Source organism: Capricornis sumatraensis, chromosome 13, assembly GCF_032405125.1.
Source record: "Capricornis sumatraensis isolate serow.1 chromosome 13, serow.2, whole genome shotgun sequence".
Classification (NCBI taxonomy): Eukaryota; Metazoa; Chordata; class Mammalia; order Artiodactyla; family Bovidae; genus Capricornis; species Capricornis sumatraensis.
Genome location: NC_091081.1, coordinates 48,389,831 through 48,413,414, shown reverse-complemented (window position 1 = coordinate 48,413,414; position 23,584 = coordinate 48,389,831). Strand labels below are relative to the sequence as shown.

The window sequence follows — 23,584 nt, the reverse complement described above, 5'->3', positions numbered from 1 at the left end:
ATAGGACTTGGGAAGAATGGACAAGGAGAGGATAGAAAGAAGCCACGGACAGTCTCACAGAAAAGTTGCTTTAGGAACTATCCATTTTTGCTAGGCTCAGCATTGCTATCCCTACGAGGCTCTGCTAAAAATATATGCATATGAATATTTTCTAATACCCGCCAACATGCTTTAGGGCACTGAGCCTTGGGATAGACCTAGAATTATCTAGTTGGAATGGTTTGGGATGGGGGTAGATTTGAATCTCTTCACTTGCTGTTGGTCTAAAGTAAACTTAAGAGGAAGAATTTCATAGAAACAGACACACAGCTAACTATAATGCCTCCTCTGGTCACCCTCGCCTACTGCCCTTTAGCAGTTTTCAGGACGGCTTTTTTAGCCATGCAGAGCATGCTGCTGGCGAGCTGAGCCCTAGTTCAGTCGTAAGGGGGGACAAGCAGAGTCCATGAGGCACACTGTCACAGCTGAGCAGATTCAGAGGTGACAATGTGCCCACCAAGATTCAGTTCTGTGGCAGAGAACTGAAATATTGCCTGTGGTTGTGGAGCAACGTGAAAAAAAAAAAAAAAAGAAACTGGTCCTAAATAAACATTTGGATTCTTGCATGGCAAGAGGCCCATTCCAGAGGTGAAAAATTGTATAGGATACATTTTTAAATCTGCAGTTGCCAGTCACCTCCATTTGGGAAACCATGTAGCTTCTGATATTACTTTAGCCTGGGTGGCAGGTACAGAAAAGCCTTCAGAAACCCTGCAATTCAGCGACATTCCAATTTCTCTCCAGTGATCGGCACCATTTTGGAAATATGGTCCCAAAGGACAACAATAACACAGCAGAAAGAAATAACCTCTCTATATAAAATGATTTTAGAGATGTCTGTTGAGGTAAAGAGTTTTATAAAAACTGTCAGGTAGGGAAGTACTCTCACAGCTATAGAAATGTTTAGGTAAGTTTGGTGCTAATATTATTCTATAAAACTTCTATTTATATCCGTTATAAACAGGGGACAGGTCTTATTGCTCCTGGAGCTTGCTGCTCCAAGCTGTTCCTCCATGGAAAAATGATTTTTCTCAACAATTGGTAGCAAAGATTCCCATGCTTAAAAAAGTCATTGCTAATCCATCACTTTTTGATTAATTTCCATTTGCCCCATAGATACGGACTCAGTATGCATGTCCTAGACACCAAGGACAGAACAAAGCTTAGAAAAGTTGTTTTATCAAAGTTTAGTTTCATGAGAAAAAGAAAACATGAAAAAGTGCAAAATATATACAGTTCCTGGCAGTACGCACACAGGATTTTTTTCTGACTACAGACCATAAAAGTTTACATTTGTGTAATGAAGTTACAGTAGATTTCACTTCATTGTTAATATACAAGTTTTTGCTTCAAAGTGCTTACTTTATTTAAAAAAGAGAAGATTAAAAGAAAGGGTGGCAGGATTTTTTTTTTTTTTTTACAACAAACATGTCATATGTCCCAATCTCCTCCTTCCTCTTCCTTGAGTTTTTTACAACAAACGTATGTCTTGCGTCCCAATCTCCTTCCTCCTCTTCCCTTAGTGCAACACATAGCAGCAGCTTCATTGAAACGTCTGATTTCAAAAGATGTTCCTGAAACCTCACCTACAGCAGCACCCTAGGCGTCCCGTTGGGGGTGGCTCCTTTTTTCTTCTGCAGCCGATTCTGAACCTTTCGAGATTTCACCACTTTCATTCTCACCTCAAAAACTTCATGGATGGCCTTCCGGAAGCAATGAAAATTATAGTCAATCAGCCCTGGAGAAGAAGAAAAAAATATTTCTCAGTGCCACCTAGAAGCCTTTTCCAGTCAGCCATAGTGAGGAAATGCCAGTAGGGGGCGGTAGAGGAGAAAACATAAGGTCCATAGACTTCCCTAGAAGGTTTGCAGCTGAGCTTCAGGAATTGCAGGCAAAGTCTTGTGAATATATATTTTTACAAAGGAAAGGTTCCAGAGTATATACCACATTTTCAAAAGTGTCTATGACCCCAAAGTTTTGAAGAAACAACTCAACTGCCGCTTTAAAAAATCTTTCAGAATTAAAAATTGTAAGAACAATAAAGATATACCTTCAGTGAAATATTTATTAGTATCTTTTCCCCAAAAAGCATTATTAAATTGACTCTGAATGGAGGCAGACCTTGACTTGGAGATTAGCTGACATCTCCAGGTTGTCACAATACCCATCAATCAATATTTACTGAAAAGATATTCAGGAAATATTTAAGCTACTGTCATAATCCCTAGGGAAAACAAAGTCCCTGATTTCAGAGGGGTTATCATCGCCTCAGGTCAACACTGAGCTAAGAAATTCAACAACCAATGACAATCTCAGTGTTTCAATACTAAGTAAATTTTAAACGGCGAATAGTAAGGGAGAATTTTCTTGCGTCTTCAGAAATTAATGATACAAAAATAGAATAAGATATAATCCAAGTCCTGAGCACATTTCAGGTCATCAGGACTAATATGTAAAAGTATTGAGAGCAGTATTATGTATATACCAGTTAGGATAAGGCAGTGGGTTCCCTTTACTACCTTTGAAAGTGGAAGTGATAGTCGCTCAGTTGTGTCTAACTCTTTGCGACCCATGGACTATAGGCTGCTAGGCTCCTCTGTCCATGGGATTCTCCAGGCAAGAATACTGGAATAGGTTGCCATTCCCCTTTTCCAGGGGTTTTCCTGACCCAGGGATCAGGAAGTTTAAAGTTTACTACCTTTAAACTTATTAAAATAACTAGTCCCCAGAATATTTCCATCCACTCAGGTGATGTTTCCAGAGCTCCGACCTCCCCCCCCCGACACACAAAAATAAATAAATACATAAAAATGGGATTGGGATTCCAGCCAAGGCAAGGAATGCTTCAAAACAGTCATATAAGCTAACCGCAAGTGCACTGTAAGAAACACCATCTCAACTTCCAGGAGCAGGAAACCCTCTGAGTGGCGCCCTCTGCTGCTTCTGCAGTGACAGTGACCACCGTGGAACAAAACGAAGAGACCATTTCCTCCAGAACAGACCGAGAAAGAGCCAGAAAGAACGAAGTAAGCCCAGGTATGGGCATTTCTTTTCTGCTGGAGGCTTTCTTTGGCACACAGACAGATACTAGGGCTATAAGAATAAAAGCCTCTGAGGGTACCCCTCGTGATGGGGTATGAGAGCTGGTGGACAAAGTTGCCGTCTTGCATATCCAAAGGGGGTGATTCTAAGCTTTTTGCACACATAGCTTCTCCGAGATTCCCTCAGCAGAAGTGAGCATAAGGGAACTCCCTGGTGCACCAGTGGTTATGATCCTGCATGCCTCACAGTGTACGAAAGAAATAAAAGAAAAAAAATTTAAATAATAAAAAGCATTTTAAAAGTATTTTTAAAAAGAAGTGAGGATAAAGCTGCCATTGATGATAGTGGTCAGGGCAGCGGCCGAGAGGAGTTACCTCACGTCCAAGGTAAGGAGTGGCGGCTGTGCTTTTCTGGAACAGCCATGAAGAGATACTCCACGTCCAAGGTAAGAGAAACCCAAGCAAGACGGCAGGCGCTGAGAGAGGGCATCAGAGGGCAGACAGACTGAAACCACAGTCACAGACAACTAGGCAATCTGATCACACGGACCACAGCCTTGTCTACCCTGAATGAAACTAAGCCATGCCATGTAGGGCCACCCAAGACGGACGGTCATGGTGGAGAGGTCTAACAGAATGTGGTCCACTGGAGAAGGGAATGGCAAAGCACTTCAGTATTCTTTCCTTGAGAACCCCATGAACAGTACGAAAAAGCAAAAAGATAGGATACTGAAAGAGGAACTCCCCAGGTCAATAGGTGCCCAATATGCTACTGGAGATCAGTGGAGAAATAACTCCAGAAAGAATGAAGGGACGGAGCAAAAGCAATACCCAGCTGTGGATGGGACTGGCGATAGAAGCAAGGTCTGATGCTATAAAGAGCAATATTGCAAACGAACCGTGGAAAAGGCAATGGCAACCCACTCCAGTACTCTTGCCTGGAAAATACCATGGATGGAGGAGCCTGGTAGGCTGCAGTCCACGGGGTCGCTAAGAGTCGGGCACGACTCAGCAACTTCACTTTGACTTTTCACTTTCATGCATTGGAGAAGGAAATGGCAACACACTCCAGTATTCTTGCCTGGAGAATCCCAGGGACAGAAGAGCCTAGTGGGCTGCCATCTATGGGGTCGCACAGAGTCGGACATGACTGAAGCGATGCAGCAGCAGCATAGGAACCTGGAATGTTAGGTCCATGAATCAAGGCAAATTGGAAGTGGTCAAACAGGAGATGGCAAGAGTGAACATCGACATTCTAGGAATCAGCGAACTAAAATGGACTGGACTGGGTGAATTTAACTCAGATGACCATTATATCTACTACTGTGGGGAGGAATCCCTTAGAAGAAATGGAGTAGCAATCACAGTCAACAAGAGTCCGAAATGCAGTACTTGGATGCAATCTCAAAAATGACAGAATGATCTTTGTTCGTTTCCAAGGCAAACCATTCAATATCACGGTAATTCAAGTCTATGCCCTGATCAGTAACGCTGAAGAAGCTGAACGGTTCTATGAAGACCTACAAGATCTGCTAGAACTAACACCCCAAAAAGATGCCCTTTTCACTATAGGGGACTGGAATGCAAAAGTAGGAAGTCAAGAAACACCTGAGTAATAGACAAATTTGGTCGTGAATGAAGCAGGGCAAAGGCTAATAGAGTTCTGCCAAGAGAACGAACTGGTCATAGCAAACACCCTCTTCCAACAACACAAGAGAAGACTCTACACATGGACATCACCAGATGGTCAACACCGAAATCACACTGATTATATCCTTTGCAGGCAAAGATGGAGAAGCTCTATACAGTCAGCAAAAACAAGACCGGGAGCGGACTGTGGCTCAGATCATTACTCCTTATTGCCAAATTCAGACCTAAATTGAAGAAAGTGGGGAAAACCACTAGACCATTCAGGTATGACCTAAATCAAATCCCTTATGACTATACAGTGGAAGTGAGAAACAGATTTAAGGGACTAGATCTGATAGACAAAGTGCCTGATGAACTATGGATGGAGGTTTGTGACATTGTACAGGAGACAGGGAGCAAGACCATCTCCAAGAAAAAGAAATGCAAAGCAGCAAAATGGCTGTCTGGGGAGGCCTTACAAATAGCTGTGAAAAGAGAAGCGCAAAGCAAAGGAGAAAAGGAAAGATATACCCATGTGAATGCAGAGTTCCAAAGAATAGCAAGGAGAGATAAGAAAGCCTTCCTCAGTGATCAATGCAAAGAAATAGAGGAAAACAATAGAATGGGAAAGACTAGAGATCTCTTCAAGAAAATTAGAGATACCAAGGGAACATTTCATGCAAAGATGGGCTCAATAAAGGACAGAAATGGTATGGACCTAACAGAAGCAGAAGATATTAAGAGGTGGCAAGAATACACAGAAGAACTGTACAAAAAAGATCTTCACGACCCATATAATCACGATGGTGGGATCACTAATCTAGAGCCAGACATCCTGGAATGTGAAGTCAAGTGGGCTTTAGAAAGCATCACTACGAACAAAGCTAGTGGAGGTGATGGAATTCCAGTTGAGCTATTTCAAATCCTAAAAGATGATGCTATGAAAGTGCTGCACTCAATATGTCAGCAAATTTGGAAAACTCAGCAGTGGCCACAGGACTGGAAAAGGTCAGTTTTCATTCCAATCCCAAAGAAAGGCAATGCCAAAGAATGCTCAAACTACTGCACAATTGCACTCATCTCACACGCTAGTAAAGTAATGCTCAAAATTCTCCAAGCCAGGCTTCAGCAATATGTGAACTATGAACTTCCAGATGTTCAAGCTGGTTTTAGAAAAGGCAGAAGAACCAGAGATCAAATTGCCAACATCCGCTGGATCATCAAAAAAGCAAGAGAGTTCCAGAAAAACATCTATTTCTGCTTTATTGACTACGCCAAAACTTTTGTGTGGATCACAATAAACTGGAAAATTCTGAAAGACATGGGAATACCAGACCACCTGACCTGCCTCTTGAGAAACCTGTATGCAGGTCAGGAAGCAACAGTTAGAACTGGACATGGAACAACAGACTGGTTCCAAATAGGAAAAGGAGTACGTCAAGGCTGTATATTGTCACCCTGCTTATTTAACTTCTATGCAGAGTACATCATGAGAATTGCTGGGCTGGAAGAAGCACAAGCTGGAATCAAGATTGCCAGGAGAAATATCAATAACCTCAGATATGCAGATGACACCACCATTATGGCAGAAAGTGAAGAACTAAAGAGCCTCTTGATGAAAGTCAAAGGAGTGAAAAAGTTGGCTTAAAGCTCAACATTCAGAAAATGAAGATCACGGCATCCGGTCCCATCACTTCATGGCAAATAGATGGGGAAAAAGTGGAAACAGTGGCTGACTTTATTTTTCTCGGATCCAAAATCACTGTGGATGGTGATTGCAGCCATGAAATTAAAAGATGCTTGCTCCTTGGAAGGAAAGTTATGACCAACCTAGACAGCATATTCGAAAGCAGAGACGTTATTTTGCCAACAAAGGTCCATCTAGTCAAGGCTATGGTTTTTCCAGTAGTCATGTATGGATGTGAGAGTTGGACTATAAAGAAAGCTGAGTGTGGAAGAATTGATGCTTTTGAACTGTGGTATTGGAGAAGACTCTTGAGAGTCCCTTGGACTGCAAGGAGATCCAACCAGTCCATCCTAAAGCAGATTAGTCCTGGGTGTTCACTGGAGGGACTGATGTTGAAGCTGAAACTCCAATACTTTGGCCACCTGATGCAAAGAGCTGACTCATTTGAAAAGACCCTGATGCTGGGAAAGATTGAGGGCAGGAGGAGAAGGGGACAACAGAAGATGAAATGGTTGGGTGGCATCACTGACACAATGGACGTGGGTTTGGGTGGACTTCGGGAGTTGGTGATCGACAGGGAGGCCTGGCGTGCTGCGGTTCATGGGGTCGCAAAGAGTTGGACACAACTGAGCGACTGAACTGAAACTGAAGATAGTTTTTCTCCCTCCCTTCTCTATTTCCCCACTTCTTCACTTTTATTTCTTGGAACCATTTTCCAAATAAAACATGAACTTCAAAAAAAGAAAGAAACATGGACCAAAGACATGATTTTATTTAGTGAGAGTTTGAGTAAGATATGTGAAAGCCACCTCAAAACTCTCTACCTATGTGTGCAACTAACTGCCTTGGGCAGAAAGCTTAGCTAAAGGGCTTTGGCTCAGTGAGAACTCAACTCTAGGAAATTTCGGAGAGAGACTACTGATGATTCCTGACACATGTCAACTTATTCATCTGTGTATGTTTAGAACTAACAGGAAACCTGCTGCATTTGGAATTTTAAAAGTGAAAATTCACAACTGAGGTTTTTAAAGGAACTGTATACAATGAGTGCTGTTTATTTCACTCTTTCATAAAAGGCAGTTGAAAAATATAGGAACAGAGACATGAACAGAATAAGCACCATCTTCAGCCCCATACAAAGTTAAGGGATGGTCCCATATCCTTCTATAGGTTCAGTGATTTTCTGTCATAGCTGCACATTAAAAGCATCCTGGAAATTTTTATAAAATGAGCAAACTCCAGGCTCTTCTCCCAGGAACTCTATTCTAGTTGTTCAGTGGTGGGCCCAGATGGCTGTATTTTTTAACCACCTTCCTTTCCAAGAATCCCACTTCTGCTTTCCATCCTCCCCTTTCTGCCAGAGCAGTCAAAGATGATCCGAGAAAATGCAGACAGACACCAACACGAGGACAAATCAATCAGTAAGCGTCGACCGTCAGCAACACTAGCAGGACTCACCACTGAGATTAAGGCAGCAAAAACCAAGCGAACCACTTCCTGCATATGCAAAGCATCAAGCTCTTTATAAAGCCAGGGTGATTGATTCATCGCATTTGCCTGGAACTTTTCAAGTTTCAGCCCTGAAAGTCCCTTTTCTCAGGAACCCCACTCCCTGTCCCAGGCAAATGGAGATGGTTCAGTTCAGTTCAGTCGCTCAGTCGTGTCCAACTATTTGCGACCCCATGAATCGCAGCACGCCAGGCCTCTCTGTCCATCACCAACTCCCGGAGTTCACTCAGACTCATGTCCATCGAGTCAGTGATGCCATCCAGCCACCTCATCCTCTGTCGTCCCCTTCTTCTCCCGCCCCCAATCCCTCCCAGCATCAGGGTCTTTTCCAATGAGTCAACTCTTCGCATGAGGTGCCCAAAGTACTGGAGTTGCAGCTTCAGCATCATTCCTTCCAAAGATATCCCAGGGCTGATCTCCTTCAGAATGGACTGGTTGGATCTCCTTGCAGTCCAAGGGACTCTCCAGAGTCTTCTCCAACACCACAGTTCAAAAGCATCAATTCTTTGGCGCTCAGCCTTCTTCACAGTCCAACTCTCACATCCATACATGACCACTGGAAAAACCATAGCCTTGACTAGACGGACCTTAGTCAGCAAAGTAATGTCTCTGCTTTTCAATATGCTATCTAGGTTGGTTGTAACTTTCCTTCCAAGGAGTAAGTGTCTTTTAATTTTATGGCTGCAGTCACCATGTGCAGTGATTTTGGAGCCCCCCAAAATAAAGTCTGACACTGTTTCCCCATCTATTTCCCATGAAGTGATGGACTGTTAGCCACCCTAAAAAGCAAACAAGTTTAATGTGATATGAGTGGGAAACTTACCAATAATTATTTCCTTTTTGCTCATTATTTCTAAATTTTCTAAATGAATCTACTACTTTTTAACAGAAAAGTAATATAAACCTTAATTATGCTTTTATGTTCCAAAGAATTAAGAAAATTTTCAGGGTACAAATAAGTGAAAACAAAAGGATAAAAAACTATATAGACAAAATGGCACCAGTTTTGTTGGAAGAAAAGGAGGAAAGAGGGGATAACAGAAGAAAAGGTGACAGGAAGGGAGAAAAGGAGTAAGAAAACTCCAGAAATTTAACACAGGGTTCAGCTCTAAGATGGTGAAATTCAGTGATTTTATTTTGCTCTGTATACTTTAAGTTTTCAAAGCATTTTTAAATAATGAACATGTATTGCTTATAAGAAAAAAAGGCTATTGGGAGTTTAGAGTAATGGTTTAGTCACCAAGTCGTGTCCGACTCTTGCAACCCTGTGGACTGCAGCCTGCCAGGCTCCTCTGTCCATGGGATTCTCCAGGCAAGAATACTGGAGTGGGTTGCCATTTCCTTTTCCATTTGGGTAAATCATCTCCTGATTACTAGCAAAAATCCTTAACTACATCAGTAAGCTGATATTTCCCAGTTTAGACAGGGGCAGGGAATATGAGTATCTTTAAGAGGTTAATTGCTTTTATTTCAATTTGGTCCTAAAAAAATATTCGGTGATGTTATTAAGTATACTCGTATCTTCCCTTTTTTGGAATCACGATGCCACCCCTGTATTTTAGGACTAAAGAATGGACAAGGGCTGAACAGAAGTTTAAAAAAGTCTAGCTTTAAGACTGTATGAGTTTCATCCTTTACATAGGGAGGACAAGTGGTCACAACATCTCTAAAACCTTCTAGAGGTGTGGACCAAGAGGGAGGCGTTGGCCCTCCCTGTAGGCTGTGGGCCCTCCCTGGGGTAAGGGACTCTATAGCCAGGCAGTAACATCCCAGCTAGCCTCACTCCCAGAAAACCTAAGGCCCCTCCCTGGGAGGGGGTCTAGTTCCACTATCACCTCACGGCAGGGGCATCACTAGAGGGCAGGCTGGTTCACAGATCCCAAAACCCCACTGATGGGGGCAGGAACCAGGCGAGCCTGTGACTGAAGTCTGGAAGCCTCCAGAGGCACGGCTGCTGTCCACCCACATTCAACAAGCAGGAAAGGCAGTATCCATCTGAACAGAAATGCTTCATTTAAATCACACACACACAAAAATTACCTTTTCTTTCAAAGCTTTCCTCTCTGACAAAGCACACAAGAGCCAGAAACTTTGTCACCTCTTTTAAATAAAGAACTGTTGTATTATTCAGCTTTATAATGGCTGTTGATTCCTTGTCATAGGGGGTTCCTGCTCCATCTTCTTTGAGGCTAAATGAGAACAGAAACCAAAACATATTTGACCATTAAGAACTACAATTTGTAACCCAGCAACAAGACTGGATTATCACAAAGAATGATAATCGTACCGATAGGGAGTCTACACTTACAGTGCTTTTCAGCTAAATATCTCAGAAACACCCAATCACAAGAATGTACACAGTGTATGATGGTCAATTTCCTACTGACACACCAGGTGGCTGAACTCTCCATGCACCTGAAGAACACAGGTGACAGACAGAGGTTAGTTCTTCTTCTCTCCGTGGCCCATGAGGGCTTCCTGCTTTTCGTGACAGAATAACCAGGCTATCCAAAGCACAGCCTGATGAAAGACCAAGAAGGGGTGAAGAATTTTTCCAAAATAAAGCAGCCTGAAGAGGCAGCCAAGTGCTGGGCTAGATTCCTCATCTGGGGAAAAAAACTGCAATAAAAGAGAGAATTGGGACTACTGATAAAATTTAACAAAGGATTCTATATTAGATCATAGAGTCATGAAGCCATGTTAAATAGGCTTAATTTGGTCCTGTAAGAAAACATCCTAGTTATTAAGAGACAGACGCTCAAGTATTAACAACTATAGTCTAAGGATCATGATCTATAACTTACTCCCAAATGGTTCAGCAAAAACAAATGTGTATGTACAGTCATCCCTATGGAGCAGGCTTAGGGCCTGGGGTTGGCTCTAAGACTCCCCTCAGCAGATATCAAAATCCAAAGATACTCAAGTTCCTTATGTATCTGCATATAACTTATACATGGGCATGCTAAATTGCATCATTATGTATCCGCATATAACCTACATATGTGCATGCGTGCATGCTAAGTTGTGTCATTCAGGTCCAACTCTTTGCAACCCTATGGACTGTAACCTACCAGGCTTCTCTGTCCAAGGGAGTCTCCAGGCAAGAAAACTGGAGTGGGTTGCCATGCCCTCCTCCAGAGAATCTTCCTGACCCAGGGATCGAACCTGTGTCTCTTACGTCTAACTGCCCTGGTAGGCGGGTTCTTTACCTGTAGTGCCACCTGGAGAGCCCAAACCTACACACACTCTCCCGTTTTTTACTTGCCTTTTGGCACGTGGGATCTTAGTTTCTTGACAAGGAATCGAACCGATGCCCTGTGCGGTGAAAGCCCAGAGTCTTAACTGCTGGACCATCAGGGAAATCCCACTCCTCCTCCCCACCATACACTTTTAATTATCTTTAGATGACATAAAATGTCTAATACAATGTAAATATTATGGAAATAGTTGTCAGCATGCAGCCAATTCAAGTTTTGCTTTTGGGAACTTCCTGGAATATTTTTCTGAATATTTTCAATTCACTGGTTGGTTGAATCTGTCAATATGGAACTCACATGGGGGGCCAACTGTATTAGAAAAAGAGTGAGCAAATATGGCTCACTAAAAACTGGTGAATCCCAGAGAAGGGTATATCGGAGTTCACTGTACTATTCTTGCATATTTTCTATAGATTTGCAATTTTTTTCAAAATAAAAGGATAAATAAATATATAAGAAAAGGTGTGGCCTGCAAACACAAATTACTTGGGTTTGAATCCCAGCTCTCTTATTTTACTGTATAAATTTGGGCAAATTGAGTCACTTCTTTGAGCCTCGATTTCTTCATTGTATATTAGCAGTGATTACTTCAAAGTTTCCTAATGCAATGAAATAATATATACATAACACTAAGCATAGTGCTAAGAGCATATAAAATGTATAATGAATGTTAACTGCTATTATCATTATTGATATGACCTTTGTGAACAAAACCGGGCCCTTTGAAGACACTGATATATCCAGTTATGTATCTTTTGTTTATAGACAAAGGAGGATGTCATATACCTTTTCCTTATCTGAAACTGTGTGTTTTCAGAATCCCAGCTGAGATTCCTGAGCAGACCAGCTCACCTGCCTCTAGGGTCTCCAATTACAAGGCTGACTGCTTCCTGGCTGTGGCATGCACCCTCAACCACCCTCTGCAGGTCACCTGGGCTGGCTCGTGGCCACTCTAGCAAACAGTCTCAAGAAAGCCCAGAACATAAGCCCCATTTGTGACCCAGACCCATACTGGTTCTTACTGAACAGGGCAGGTTCCCAGACACACTGCATTCTACCACAGGAAAACAATCTGCCAATAAAGCCCTGCTCTCTCCTCTGCCCAGCCCCTTCTTCCCGGTGTGTGTTTGAGCTGGATAAAAGTAACTCTGATTAACATTGTTTCCATGAACAACTTACCATTTATGTTTAATTACCATAAGGCAAAATAATGATTATGCATATCATTAAGTATGTGCCAGATTAATTGTGCTATTCATTGTTATTTGATTATGACAGTCATCTAAACTATAATCAGGATACTTTCATCCTCCATGACTATTTCAAGGTCATCCACTTAACAGTTTAAAAACAAGAGAATATTGCAAGGCAGCAGTCTTGGGAAATAAGGTCTATTTCTAAAGCCAGAAGGCAGTGTTTAATAATAATAATAAGGAATTCCCTGGTGGTTCAGTGGTTAGGACTCCACGCGTCCAGTGCAAGGGGCCCGGGTTCAATTCCTGGTCAGGCAACTAAGATCCTGCAACTCATGTAGCTTGGCTGAATAAATAAACTTTAAAAAAAAGTTTTAAATAATTAAAAAAAATAATAATGGCAGATACACTTGGGGTCCACCAGGGGAGACCTAATGATATTTCATCCTCACTACAGTCCTGAGAGGTATGGATCAGTTTCCCTGTTTCATAAGGGAAGGGACTGTGGGTGGGCATGTATGTGTAACAGTTAACAGAAAGAGTCTGAACTAAATGGAAGAAAAAAGTGGTGAGACCAAGGCTCCCTAGAAGCTGGCAGAGAAAGCTGCATAAAGCAGGCCACAGGCCAGTGAGTAAAGAGAAAGATGAAGAAATGCTTTACCCCATCAATGACTGTGAGATGATATCGGATGAGATCCGATATAAACAGGCAGCAACAACCTAATGCCTTAATAAGACAGTTCATACCCACTCACTCTGTACAAAATCCTGAATTCAACAAATTTACTATTATGGGGAATTATTTCTGTGTCCAGTAACAAAATCAATTTTCCTCATTCCTTATTTTGTATTCTTTTATATGTACAAGAAGTTCGGTTTTCTAAGAAGGTTAAGGCTGTAATACTAAGCAGGTAATGTTGTTTGCTTAGTTTTATAGTTCTCTGCTACACACAGCAAAAGACAATCAAAAGTATACTGGGAAAAAAAAAAAATCCAGCCATTATTTCCTATTATAAAGAAGGTAACAGAACTATGGTTAATATGAGATATTTATGTAGAAACCCAAGGATCCTAATACTTTCCCTCAAGTATACATGACATTATGATACGTGACAGATTTTTCAAGAGAGGAACTAGGAATCAGACGAGATCAAGTACTAATTTCATTCCTTAATGATAGTGTGAGCTGGGGTTAGAAACTTCACCACTCTGAACCTCAGTTTCCCTCTCTGTAAAATGGGAATAGTAATTCTCACCTCATGGAATAGTGAAGAATTCAATGGTATAATATAGGCAATGAAATTATCAGCATAATGCCCAGGCATTTACTCAACAATTTTTTATTATTATTATCACATACTAAATGGTGTATTTATAGATCTCAATCATTTCAAACAAAAGTATTAAGATCAAATAAGTAAATTCAAAATACCTCAAGGGTTACAAAAGAGAAATGTGCTTGATGGTAGCCTTTCAGAATGTTCTACTTACCCATAAATACACGAAATATCAATGACCACATCGATCATGTCACAGCAGAGCTCGTACGTTTGCATATCCACAGGGGTACTATCTGTTGCAATGTAAATCTTACTGACCACATCAAAGAGAAACGCCTTTTCAATTCCAGAATTCTGAAACAAGAAGGAGATGCTGCCTTAAAGGGATAGGTGGTTTTAGAGCATGACATGGTTACATAAAATGATATGACATCCTCAGTCTCAAATACAAACTAGCAAAAATTTCGGTCGTTCCATTTTATTACAATTTAAACCTCATTATCATGAACATCTTTATAATGGACTTAAGAAATGAAAACTGGAATTATCACACAAATTTTACTAATTTTAAATTAAAAAGTAGATTTTAAAAGTCTAAACAAACAAACTCAAAATTGTGCGGTGAGAATCAATGTGGATACAACTAAAGGTCTGTGGTAATTCTACTTTGAGCTGGTAGTTTTTAGGACTCAGCCAGCCACCATATCATTTATTCACAGTGTTAAACAGATTTTTAAAAATTCAACATCATGTATCTTATAGCCAAAATCAACTTTTATGCCCTCTACCTCTGACAGGACTCTATTAACACTGAATGATTGCCTACAACTTCAATAAACATTCCGACTATACCAGTGAAGTATAGGAACTGTTCTGGGAGTTAAATTTTAATGGACCTAAAACAGTATGTAGGCACAATCTTCAAATGTAATATTTCAGAGACCTTGAAGTACTGTCAGACCAAGTAGAAATAAGATCGTTTTCACTCTTGCAATGTTATTCTTAAATTCTGCGAATGACTAATGGGATAATATCATTTACTTACTGAGATAAAGATGTTTAGCAAATTCTCCAGGGTGGGAAGTTGTGGAATCAGTTTCTGAACTACTTTGCTAAAAGCTTCAAATATTGAATGGTCATATATGCTTGTCAGATAAAAGCTGAAAGACGAAACAGTATTCCATCACTTTTTACCTCTGACTGAGGAATAGGCTGTTCAGACTATGTCATAACACTAGTATCATGCCTTCTGTAATTACTACAGCTCTTATACACACATTCTAGCCCCTTCAGAAGTCAAAACCACCTAGGTAAAAAACGAACATGAGAATTCCCTGGCGGTCCAGGGGTTAGGACTCTGTACTTTTGCTGCCAAGAGCCAGGGTTCAATCCCTGCGTGGGGAGCTAAGTTCCCAGAACCCATGCAGTGCAGCCAAAAAAAGAACATATCTTAACAAGACATTTCTGTCCAGCTCCTCCAAAGCAAGAACTGTGCCTAGTCTCTGCTGACTGGCTGGACCAGAAGGCTTAAAAATGCAGATGCATGTGCCTCTATCAGCTTCCTTACATTCTCCAAGAGCATCTGCACTATCTTTATACACATCTCTCACAGCAGTTACATTATTGATACTGAAGTATCTAATCTTTTCATTTTTTTAATTTGCCAAATGAATGATGCATACTACCCCACAAAAATTACAGAGAAGTGGCTTTCCTCTGTGAATATTTATTTCTACTTGGTTTTTTTTTTTAGAGGATTCCTTATGATTATAGATACTACCTATAATAGTAAACCTCAGCATCGATTAACTTCCTGGATGCAGTATATGGGTTTTTCATATGAGGAAGGCTTAGCTTTGATCTTTGGTCAAAAAAATTTTTTATAACCCCAACACTTTTCTGAAAGATTGGAGTTAGCACACACAAAGCTCACTTTTCCCAAATACTATCCTGATGTCTACAGCACAAAACAGGGTACACAGGTCAATGACTGTCCGTGCCAACTACTCATGATGACTTTGGGACCCCAATGATCCCTGAGGCATTTCTGTTCTCACCTGAGATGAATTTTTTCTAGCCCAGCATCTGCAAGGTCATCATTTGCCCTCTGATGAATGTCTCTCTGGGTTTCAATTTTGTGGTCATCTGACAGACCATCCACTTTGTGAATAAACACCTCAAAGTTGATGTCGGTGTTGACTTTGTAGGCTCTGGTCACGGTGAGGTGGAGCCTGGCCAAGGCCTCCATGTAATCGTCCTGGGAAGAAAGCACAGGCATGTCAGGGAGGCCTCTCTGGGGCTTCTTGCCGAAGCCTTCTGGGCTGCCTTCCACAGTCTCCCACCTCACCCCACCCCCAGCTTTACTGAGGTATGATTGGCAAACACTGAATGTATTTAAGGACCACGACATGTTTTGATATACACACGGTCGATGGCTACTTTGGGAGCACAGGGAAGAGTTGAGTGGTTTTCCTCTGTAGAAACTCCTCAGAGATAGAACAGCCTGCAAAGCCTAAAATAATGACCGTCTGAGCCTTTTTAAAGTCTGCTGACCCCTGGTCTACAGTAATTGCCCCAAGTAACACGCTGTTTTTTTCTTGTTCTACAGATGATACCCAAAATAACACAATGAAGGCCTGTGTGTATGCATCTCTCTTTTTAAGAAATCAAATAGTCGCTATCAAAGCCCCATGTTTCTCCCCATCCTGCCAGCCGAGCCCATCACTCTACCCCACATCTTCCAGAGGTAACCAGTATCTTGACTTCTGCCTTTAGCATCACTCACCTGTTTATACATTACTATCAAGACATACCTACATATCCTTAAACAACATACAGAATTAATTTACATTATTTAAAAATTTACAACAATATCAACTTGCCTGTGGATTACAGTTCGCCTTCTTCGTGCCCATTATGTGAGATTCACCTTTGCTGAAGCACATAACTAATGCGTGATTCCTATGAATAGTTCTATAAAATTCCACTGTGGATGGTCTATAGTTTGTCACTGACTTGCCTGCTGATGGACATTCAGAATGTTTCCAGTTATGTGTTAGATCAGAAGATGACAATGTGGCCAGTCTCACACACAAATCTCTGTGCCTGTTTGTGAGTTTCTTAGGGCCTACCCTGAAGTCAGGCTTGTTGGGTCAGGGGATTGAGCACCTTGAACTTGACTAGATAACATGTAAGAACCCCTGCTCCTCCAGACTGTCACCAGCACCCAGGGTTGTCAGATCTCTTCATTACTGCCAACCTAAGGGTACAAATATGTCTCGGTTTTTTTGGGTTTTTTTCCCCTGGCTTCATTGCTTACAGGATCAAGTTCCCCAATCAGGGATCAAACCTGTGACCCAGTGGAAGCTCAGAGTCCTAACCACTGGACAACCAGGGAATCCCCCAATAGGTCTTGTTTTTATAGCAAAAAGGAAAGGGATCTTCAGAACAAAATTTAAAGGACTTTTCACCCCCTCATTCTGACTCCAAATCTGGACAAATGAAGAAAAGCCAATAAAACAGGGGATGTTTTGGGGCATTCTTGTATTCCTGAAACTAATTAATAAAAATGTACCCCTATGTATGTGTATGTATGGCTGAGTCCCTTTGCTGTCCACCTGGAACTATCACAACATTGTTAATTGGCTATAATATAAAATAAAAAGTTAAAAAAAAAAATAAAGTAGCTGTCCCATTCTGCATTCCTACCAGCAGTGTAGAAGCTTCAGCTGTTCTCCGTGTTTCCTAACACTTGGTATTACCAGTTGGTTGGTTTGTTTTTGTCTTTTTCAATTTTGGCCATTCTGATTGGCATGGGGTGGTATCTCATTGTAGTTTTGATTTGCATTTTCCTAATAACTAGTGATTTTGAGGATCTTTACCTGTGCTCACTTGCTAACTGTATCTCTGGTTTGGCCATGTGTCTATTAAAATATTTTGCCCATTAAAGAAAAAAAATGTATCCCCAGTCTTTAGATAAATCAAAATACTAAGATACTAACAGGAAACTATGAAGGGAGAAAAAGACCAGACAGTCATTTTCATCCTTCACACTCTCAAGAGTTGTTTAAAATGAAGAAGAAACATTGGACGCTGTGGAGTGGTTTAGTCATGTCCAACTCTCGCGACGCCATGGACTGTAGCCCACCAGGCTCCTCTGTCCATGGGATTCTCCAGGCAAGAATACTGGAGTGGACTGCCATTTCTTCCTCCAGGGATTGGATGCTGGGCTAAGCGTTTTGGAGAAATTCTAGTTTAATAATTTGGGGCACTTTCTTAATATAATATCTCAGATAAAAAACAAAGTTATGATTGTACAATTCCACATATAGAAATTCTAGACAAGGCAAACTATTCTATAGAGACAGAAAGCATATCATATCAGCCTGAGGCTGGAACCTGGGCAGGGGGTACATCTGAGAAAGGACACTAAGCTTTCAGCGTGGTGGAAACATTCTTCAAGTTAGAAGATGGTTAGAAGGTGTATAGTGGTTGAACTGTGCACTTAAAATGAATGTAATTTGGGACTTTCCTGGTGGTCCAGTGGTTAAGAATCTGCCTTGCAGTACAGGGCATGTGGGTCAGGGAACTAAGATCTCAATGTGTTGGAGCATCTAAACCTGTGTGCTGCAACTAGTGAGCCGCACGCCACAATTAGAGAGCCCGAGCGCCGCACACAATGCAAGATCCAACATGTTGCAACCAAGACCTGATGCAGCCAAATAAATATTTGGTTAAAAAATGAGTGCAATTCACTGTATGGAAGTTACACACTTCAACAAGTGTTCTTGGTTATGTCTTAACTGAAGAGAGGAGTTAAGGGCCAATGTGTCTGTAGCAGAAGCAGCCAAGGTCAAGAGTGTATCATGATCTCAAAAGATTAGAAATCATTCCTTTAACCTCCCTGCCAAGCACATGAAATAGTCTGATTACCAGCAGACTGATGAAGTGGCACAGATCTCTAAGAGCTAAAAAATGACATGACAAAGAAGAAAATATTTGATTACTAGAGCAGAGAGACAGAGAGTGATTTTTTCTCCTATTGTGCTTATTATCTTCTGCAACAAATTAAAAAAAAGGAAGAACACATTGCCTGGCTTCTATTCTAAAATTAGATCTAGGAATTACAGGCAGGTCACAACCACAATCACCCACATGAGTTAAGCCAGCACTCTAGTGTGGATCCCAAGCACCTGTGAAATTGCTCCCGGGGCAGGGTGGGGGCGCTTCCCCGGTGGCTCAATGGTAAAGAATCCACCTGCCAGTGTGGGAGACACAGGTTCAATCCCTCATCTGGGAAGATCCCACAGGCCACAGAGCAACTAAGCCAGTATACCACAACTACTGAGGCTGCGCTCTAGACCCCACGTTCCACTACAAGAGAAGCCACTGAAATGAGAAGCCCCCACCCCAATCTCTGCAACTAGAGAAAAGCCAGAGGGGCAGTGAAGCTCTGTTTGACACAACACAGCCAAATAATAAAATTATCAAGAAAAGAAAAAGAAATGGCTCCTGGGGTGGGGGCCAAGGGTGGCCCTGGAGACATGCTACATTCTGTGGGCTGCCCAGGGCGGGCAGTGTCACTTGGGTAGTTCATGGGCAATCACTCTTGATGCCTTCATTCTCTTCTATTTTACAACAAAATGTGAGGACACATTTTTCTCCTTGGTGATATATATATCTGGCAATCCGGTGATTGTGAGGAATTCACAAGCGAAAAATAAAACTAGGAGGTGTCAGACAAACAGAGTACTGCTTAGACTACTGCAGTGACCTTCAAGAGTTGCTGAGCCTTTCCTCAAGTTCGGTTTTGTTTAGTGTCTGCAATCACATCAAGTAAAGATTCCCACAAATGTGATTTTTAACAGTTTGCTTCCAACAGAAGAGTCTATTAGGCAGACTTGGAAACTGCTTCGTTGAAGAAGTTAAATATTCCTTATTTTTAGTAAATGACCACTTTTACCAATGCTTTTCCCTACCTTTTAAAAAGTGTAACTTAAAAAGATGTATTTCTTACACTTATGCATTTTGTTGCCCTGTGGCCAGAACAAAACCCAATGGCCCAAACAAAACCCAACAAGCCAAGAAACAAAACAAAGTACGCATTTACCAACCCCTATTGAAAGTCCACTTTTCATGCTCAGGTTAAATTAAAACCAAATTACAGCTACAATTTAAAAAATAGGCCCAAAAAATTAAAAATAGAAAATAAAAACTGCCAAGTGTGGGAGGGAGAGGCATTAATTTGGAATTTGGGATTAACATATACACACTAGTGTGTCTAGTGTGTGGGCTCAGTCCTGTCCGATTCTTTGTGACCCCATGGACTGGGGCCCACCAGGCTCCTCTGTCCATGGGACTCCCCAGGCAAGAATACTGGAATGGGCTGCCATTTTCTACTCCAAACTATCTTCCCAACCCAGGGATCGAACTGATGGCTCTTGCATCTCCTGCATTGGCAGGCACCACCTGGGAAGCCCAACATATACACACTAATGGCACCCCACTCCAGTACTCTTGCCTAGAAAATCCCATGGACGGAGGAGCCGGGTAGGCTGCAGTCCGTGGAGATGCAAGGAGTCGGACACGACTGAGCGACTTCCCTTTCACTTTTCACTTTCATGCACTGGAGAAGGAAATGGCAACCCACTCCGTTGTTCTTGCCTGCAGAATCCCAGGGACGGGGGAGCCTGGTGGGCTTCCGTAGATGGGGTCGCACAGAGTCGGACATGACTGAAGCGACTTAACCGTATATAAAATAGATAACCAACAAGAACCTACTGTATAGCACAAAGAACTATTCTCAAGTTTTTATAACAACCTATAAGGAAAAGAATCTGAAAAAGAATATATACATATATAGTCTTCAATATATATCACCTGAAACTAATACAATTTGTAAATCAACTATACTTCAATCAAACAAACCAAAAAAAGGGAGATTACTGAGGCAATAAAAACACCCTAAACAATGAAAAAACTGGCAAGTGTACCTATTTTATCACATTAAAGCTGTATTATCAACACCTGAGACAGAGTTGCACTGGCAATTCAAATTCCATAAATGTAAATTGTATGTGTACACAATCTGATACTGATGTTAAGTGCTTCCTGAGCCACAGTCCTGAAGTGATGAGTCAGGGCTGGAATCTACTTACCCACGGGCAGGGCCACTGCTGCTGCTACCCAGTGCTTAGAGGGAGCTTAGAGGAGACAGAGGGGCCTGACAGCCCGGAGCCTCCCCACAGTGAGTGGCCTGCCTGCCTGGGCTTCAAGCTTCCTGACTTATGGTGCTGGCCAGCCTGAGACAGGAAGAAGGGGATACTGCCAAAACCACAGATGGGCCGGGAAACAGGTCAGGATGAGCAGGACAGCCAGGAAAGTGTGGCCCCCAGCAGCGCCTGGACCCAGTGAAGGTGCTGGCGGCGTGCATCTCTGGATGGGCCCACAGGAAGAGAGGCATGGCTGTCCATGGAGCAGATATTGGAATGGACAGCCTCCCTAGTCCACTACCCCACACACAAAGGAGAAAAAGAACTTCAAACCATCTGGCCATGCTCCCACAGCTCCACAAGTTCACCGTGCAGTCACTTGGAACTAAAAGGCTGAGTTGCAAATTTCATTATTATATTAAACAGGCACCTCGATCCATGAGTGAGTTTACAATGCTCTCAGGCATGAGTAGTCTTGTCCGAGAATAGTTCTGCAAGCGTGGACTCAAAACCATTATGACCAATGGTCTTCATAGCCGTTCTTCCCCAACATGACTGGGCTCACAAGAGGCTCAGCCCCACCTGTCCATTTGCAGGCCTACAGTTTCAGGCAGACATTGAGACCTGAGCTTAGAGCTGGCTTAGGGCATTGCTGTAGGACTTTTAATTCCCTACAGCTGCAAAAGAGAGCCCTCAGGAGGGCCTTCTGGCTGGCCCACCATTGGGGACACTTTCTAAGAGCAACCGCACGTGGAATAGTTTGAAAAAATAACTGTCAATGTCCCAGTCTGCTACCTGTGCTTTTTTCTAAGACCACCTGCCTGAGATGCATTTTTAGTCTTGCTGTCTCCCTCTCCTCCTGCCCTTACACCATCAGCTCCATCCCCCACTTCACAGGAGAAAGGCCCAGGGAACCAAAGAGACCATTCAGAAGGCTGGTCTGAATACCAATAAAGTGAGTGACTTTCAAGCCTGGGTGATAAGGTTCTTTTCCAGCCAAGCAGCTCCCAATTCTTTGCTTTCAGCAAAGTTAAAATGAAAACACAATCAGGACTGTCTATCGGTAAACCACAAAAAAATATTTTTGTGTGTGATAGAAAATCAGGTAACCTAGCGGATACAACTTGAAAGGAATTTAAATAACTGAGTAAATGCTAGAGCAAAAATCACCCCATATCCACCTTATGTGAACAAGGTTTTCAGTACAAACAGAAACCAAAAATAGAATTGATGCTAAACCCTTAGTCAAGCACAGATACACAGATGGAGTAGAAAAAAATATATGTATCTCAAATTTCACATTTTGTATTTAGTTACCTCTAAAATACATACTAGTCATGCTGCCTTAACGGTATACTAGTAGGAACTGCAATAGTTTGATTCAGAAGAAAAATGTCCACACTCAGAGAACTTGATCTTCACAGGCCATAGTAAACACTTCAAAATGTAGATAATCATGTATTTTTGTTGCAGAGAACCTGTGATCTTTTAGAGATATCTGCCAAGAGAAGCAGAGGGGGAACACACAGCTGCTTTCATTGGCTATCACGGTGGTCCCCTCCCTCTGGGAGGTCCTCTTTAGGCTTGCTGAGAGCACACAGTTCCCAAACACTGCTTGTTGGTCAGGGTTGTGTGAAGGGAGATTTTTTCCTCCCCTTTCCAAAGCCAGACAGCCACAACCGAGAAATGCTAGTCTGGTAGAAATGCCCTATTCCTGACCCTAAGACCCAAACCCAAATGATCGCAAGGGAACTTGTGTCAACGTAGGGGAGGAGGGGCATTGCAGTCCCACCAGACACCAAGATGGAGCCTTACCTGGGAGTCTATGACAAATATCAGTGCTCCTGTTCCTCGGAAGATCATCTCATAGTCAAAGGTAGGGTCGAAAAAGTCAATCTGTCCTGGGAAGTCCCAAATCTGAAAATTAACAAAGGAGCTGTTGGAAACATCCTCCCGGCAGATCTTGTTCGTGCTCTCCAAGAACAGAGTTTCGTTGGGAGACATTTTATGAAAGACGACTTTCTGGATGGATGACTTGCCACTCCTTCTCAGGCCCATGAGCAGGATCCTCGGCTTTACCTCCGTGCTGAAGGGGTCGCTAAAGTCCAGAACTGGGAAAACCACAAAACAAGAAGGAAGGTGAGAGGCTGTCACAGTGGTTAGTGAGAGGAGTTTCACTTCCGCCTTACACATGATTTAGGATCCACAGACAATACTACCTTTTCAAATACAGAAAGCGCAAACTCCATCACTCCCTCATCAAGGGGCCAGCTTTTAGTAAGTGAAAAACCCTGAAAAGCGCTGCATCACCATCTCTCACACCATCTCAGAGGGCCAGAAAACCCGGGCAATTCCCCATCACAAGCAGGAGCTCTAGAGTGTAAAGACTAGAGGTTTCCTGGAACAGACTACACAGGGAAAGAATCCATCTTAGCATTCCAGAGTAAAGTCCTTCTTTGCCCAGATCATCAGTGTTTGCTAAAGAGATGCTTGTTTATTTGAATTATGCCTCAAAGAAACAATTCTGGACTTCATCAAAATTTAAAACCTTGTGGCTTCAAAGAACACATCAAAAAAGTGAAGACAATCCACTGAGTGGGAGAAAACATTTGCAAACCATACACATGAGAAGGGTCTAGTATCCAGAATACATAAAGAACTCTTACAATTCAACAATAAAAAGATAATCCAATTTTAAAATGTGTAAAGGATTTAAATAGACATTTCTCCAAAGATAC

At 42.0% G+C, this 23,584-nt stretch overlaps 1 protein-coding gene across 1 annotated transcript in view; it reads right to left on the bottom strand.

Moving 5' to 3' along the window:
- Positions 1-1,625: 1,625 nt before the first annotated feature.
- The window catches only part of RRAGD (Ras related GTP binding D), a 34,810-nt gene continuing 12,851 nt past the window's right edge, over positions 1,626-23,584 (bottom strand). Inside the window, exons 2-7 of the mRNA XM_068985411.1 lie at positions 22,662-22,957; positions 15,693-15,892; positions 14,681-14,795; positions 13,847-13,989; positions 9,946-10,094; positions 1,626-1,777 (exon numbers count right to left, since the gene is read on the bottom strand). Of these exons, the coding sequence (XP_068841512.1) occupies positions 1,626-1,777; positions 9,946-10,094; positions 13,847-13,989; positions 14,681-14,795; positions 15,693-15,892; positions 22,662-22,957 (1,055 nt within the window). The remainder of the gene's footprint in view (positions 1,778-9,945; positions 10,095-13,846; positions 13,990-14,680; positions 14,796-15,692; positions 15,893-22,661; positions 22,958-23,584) is intronic.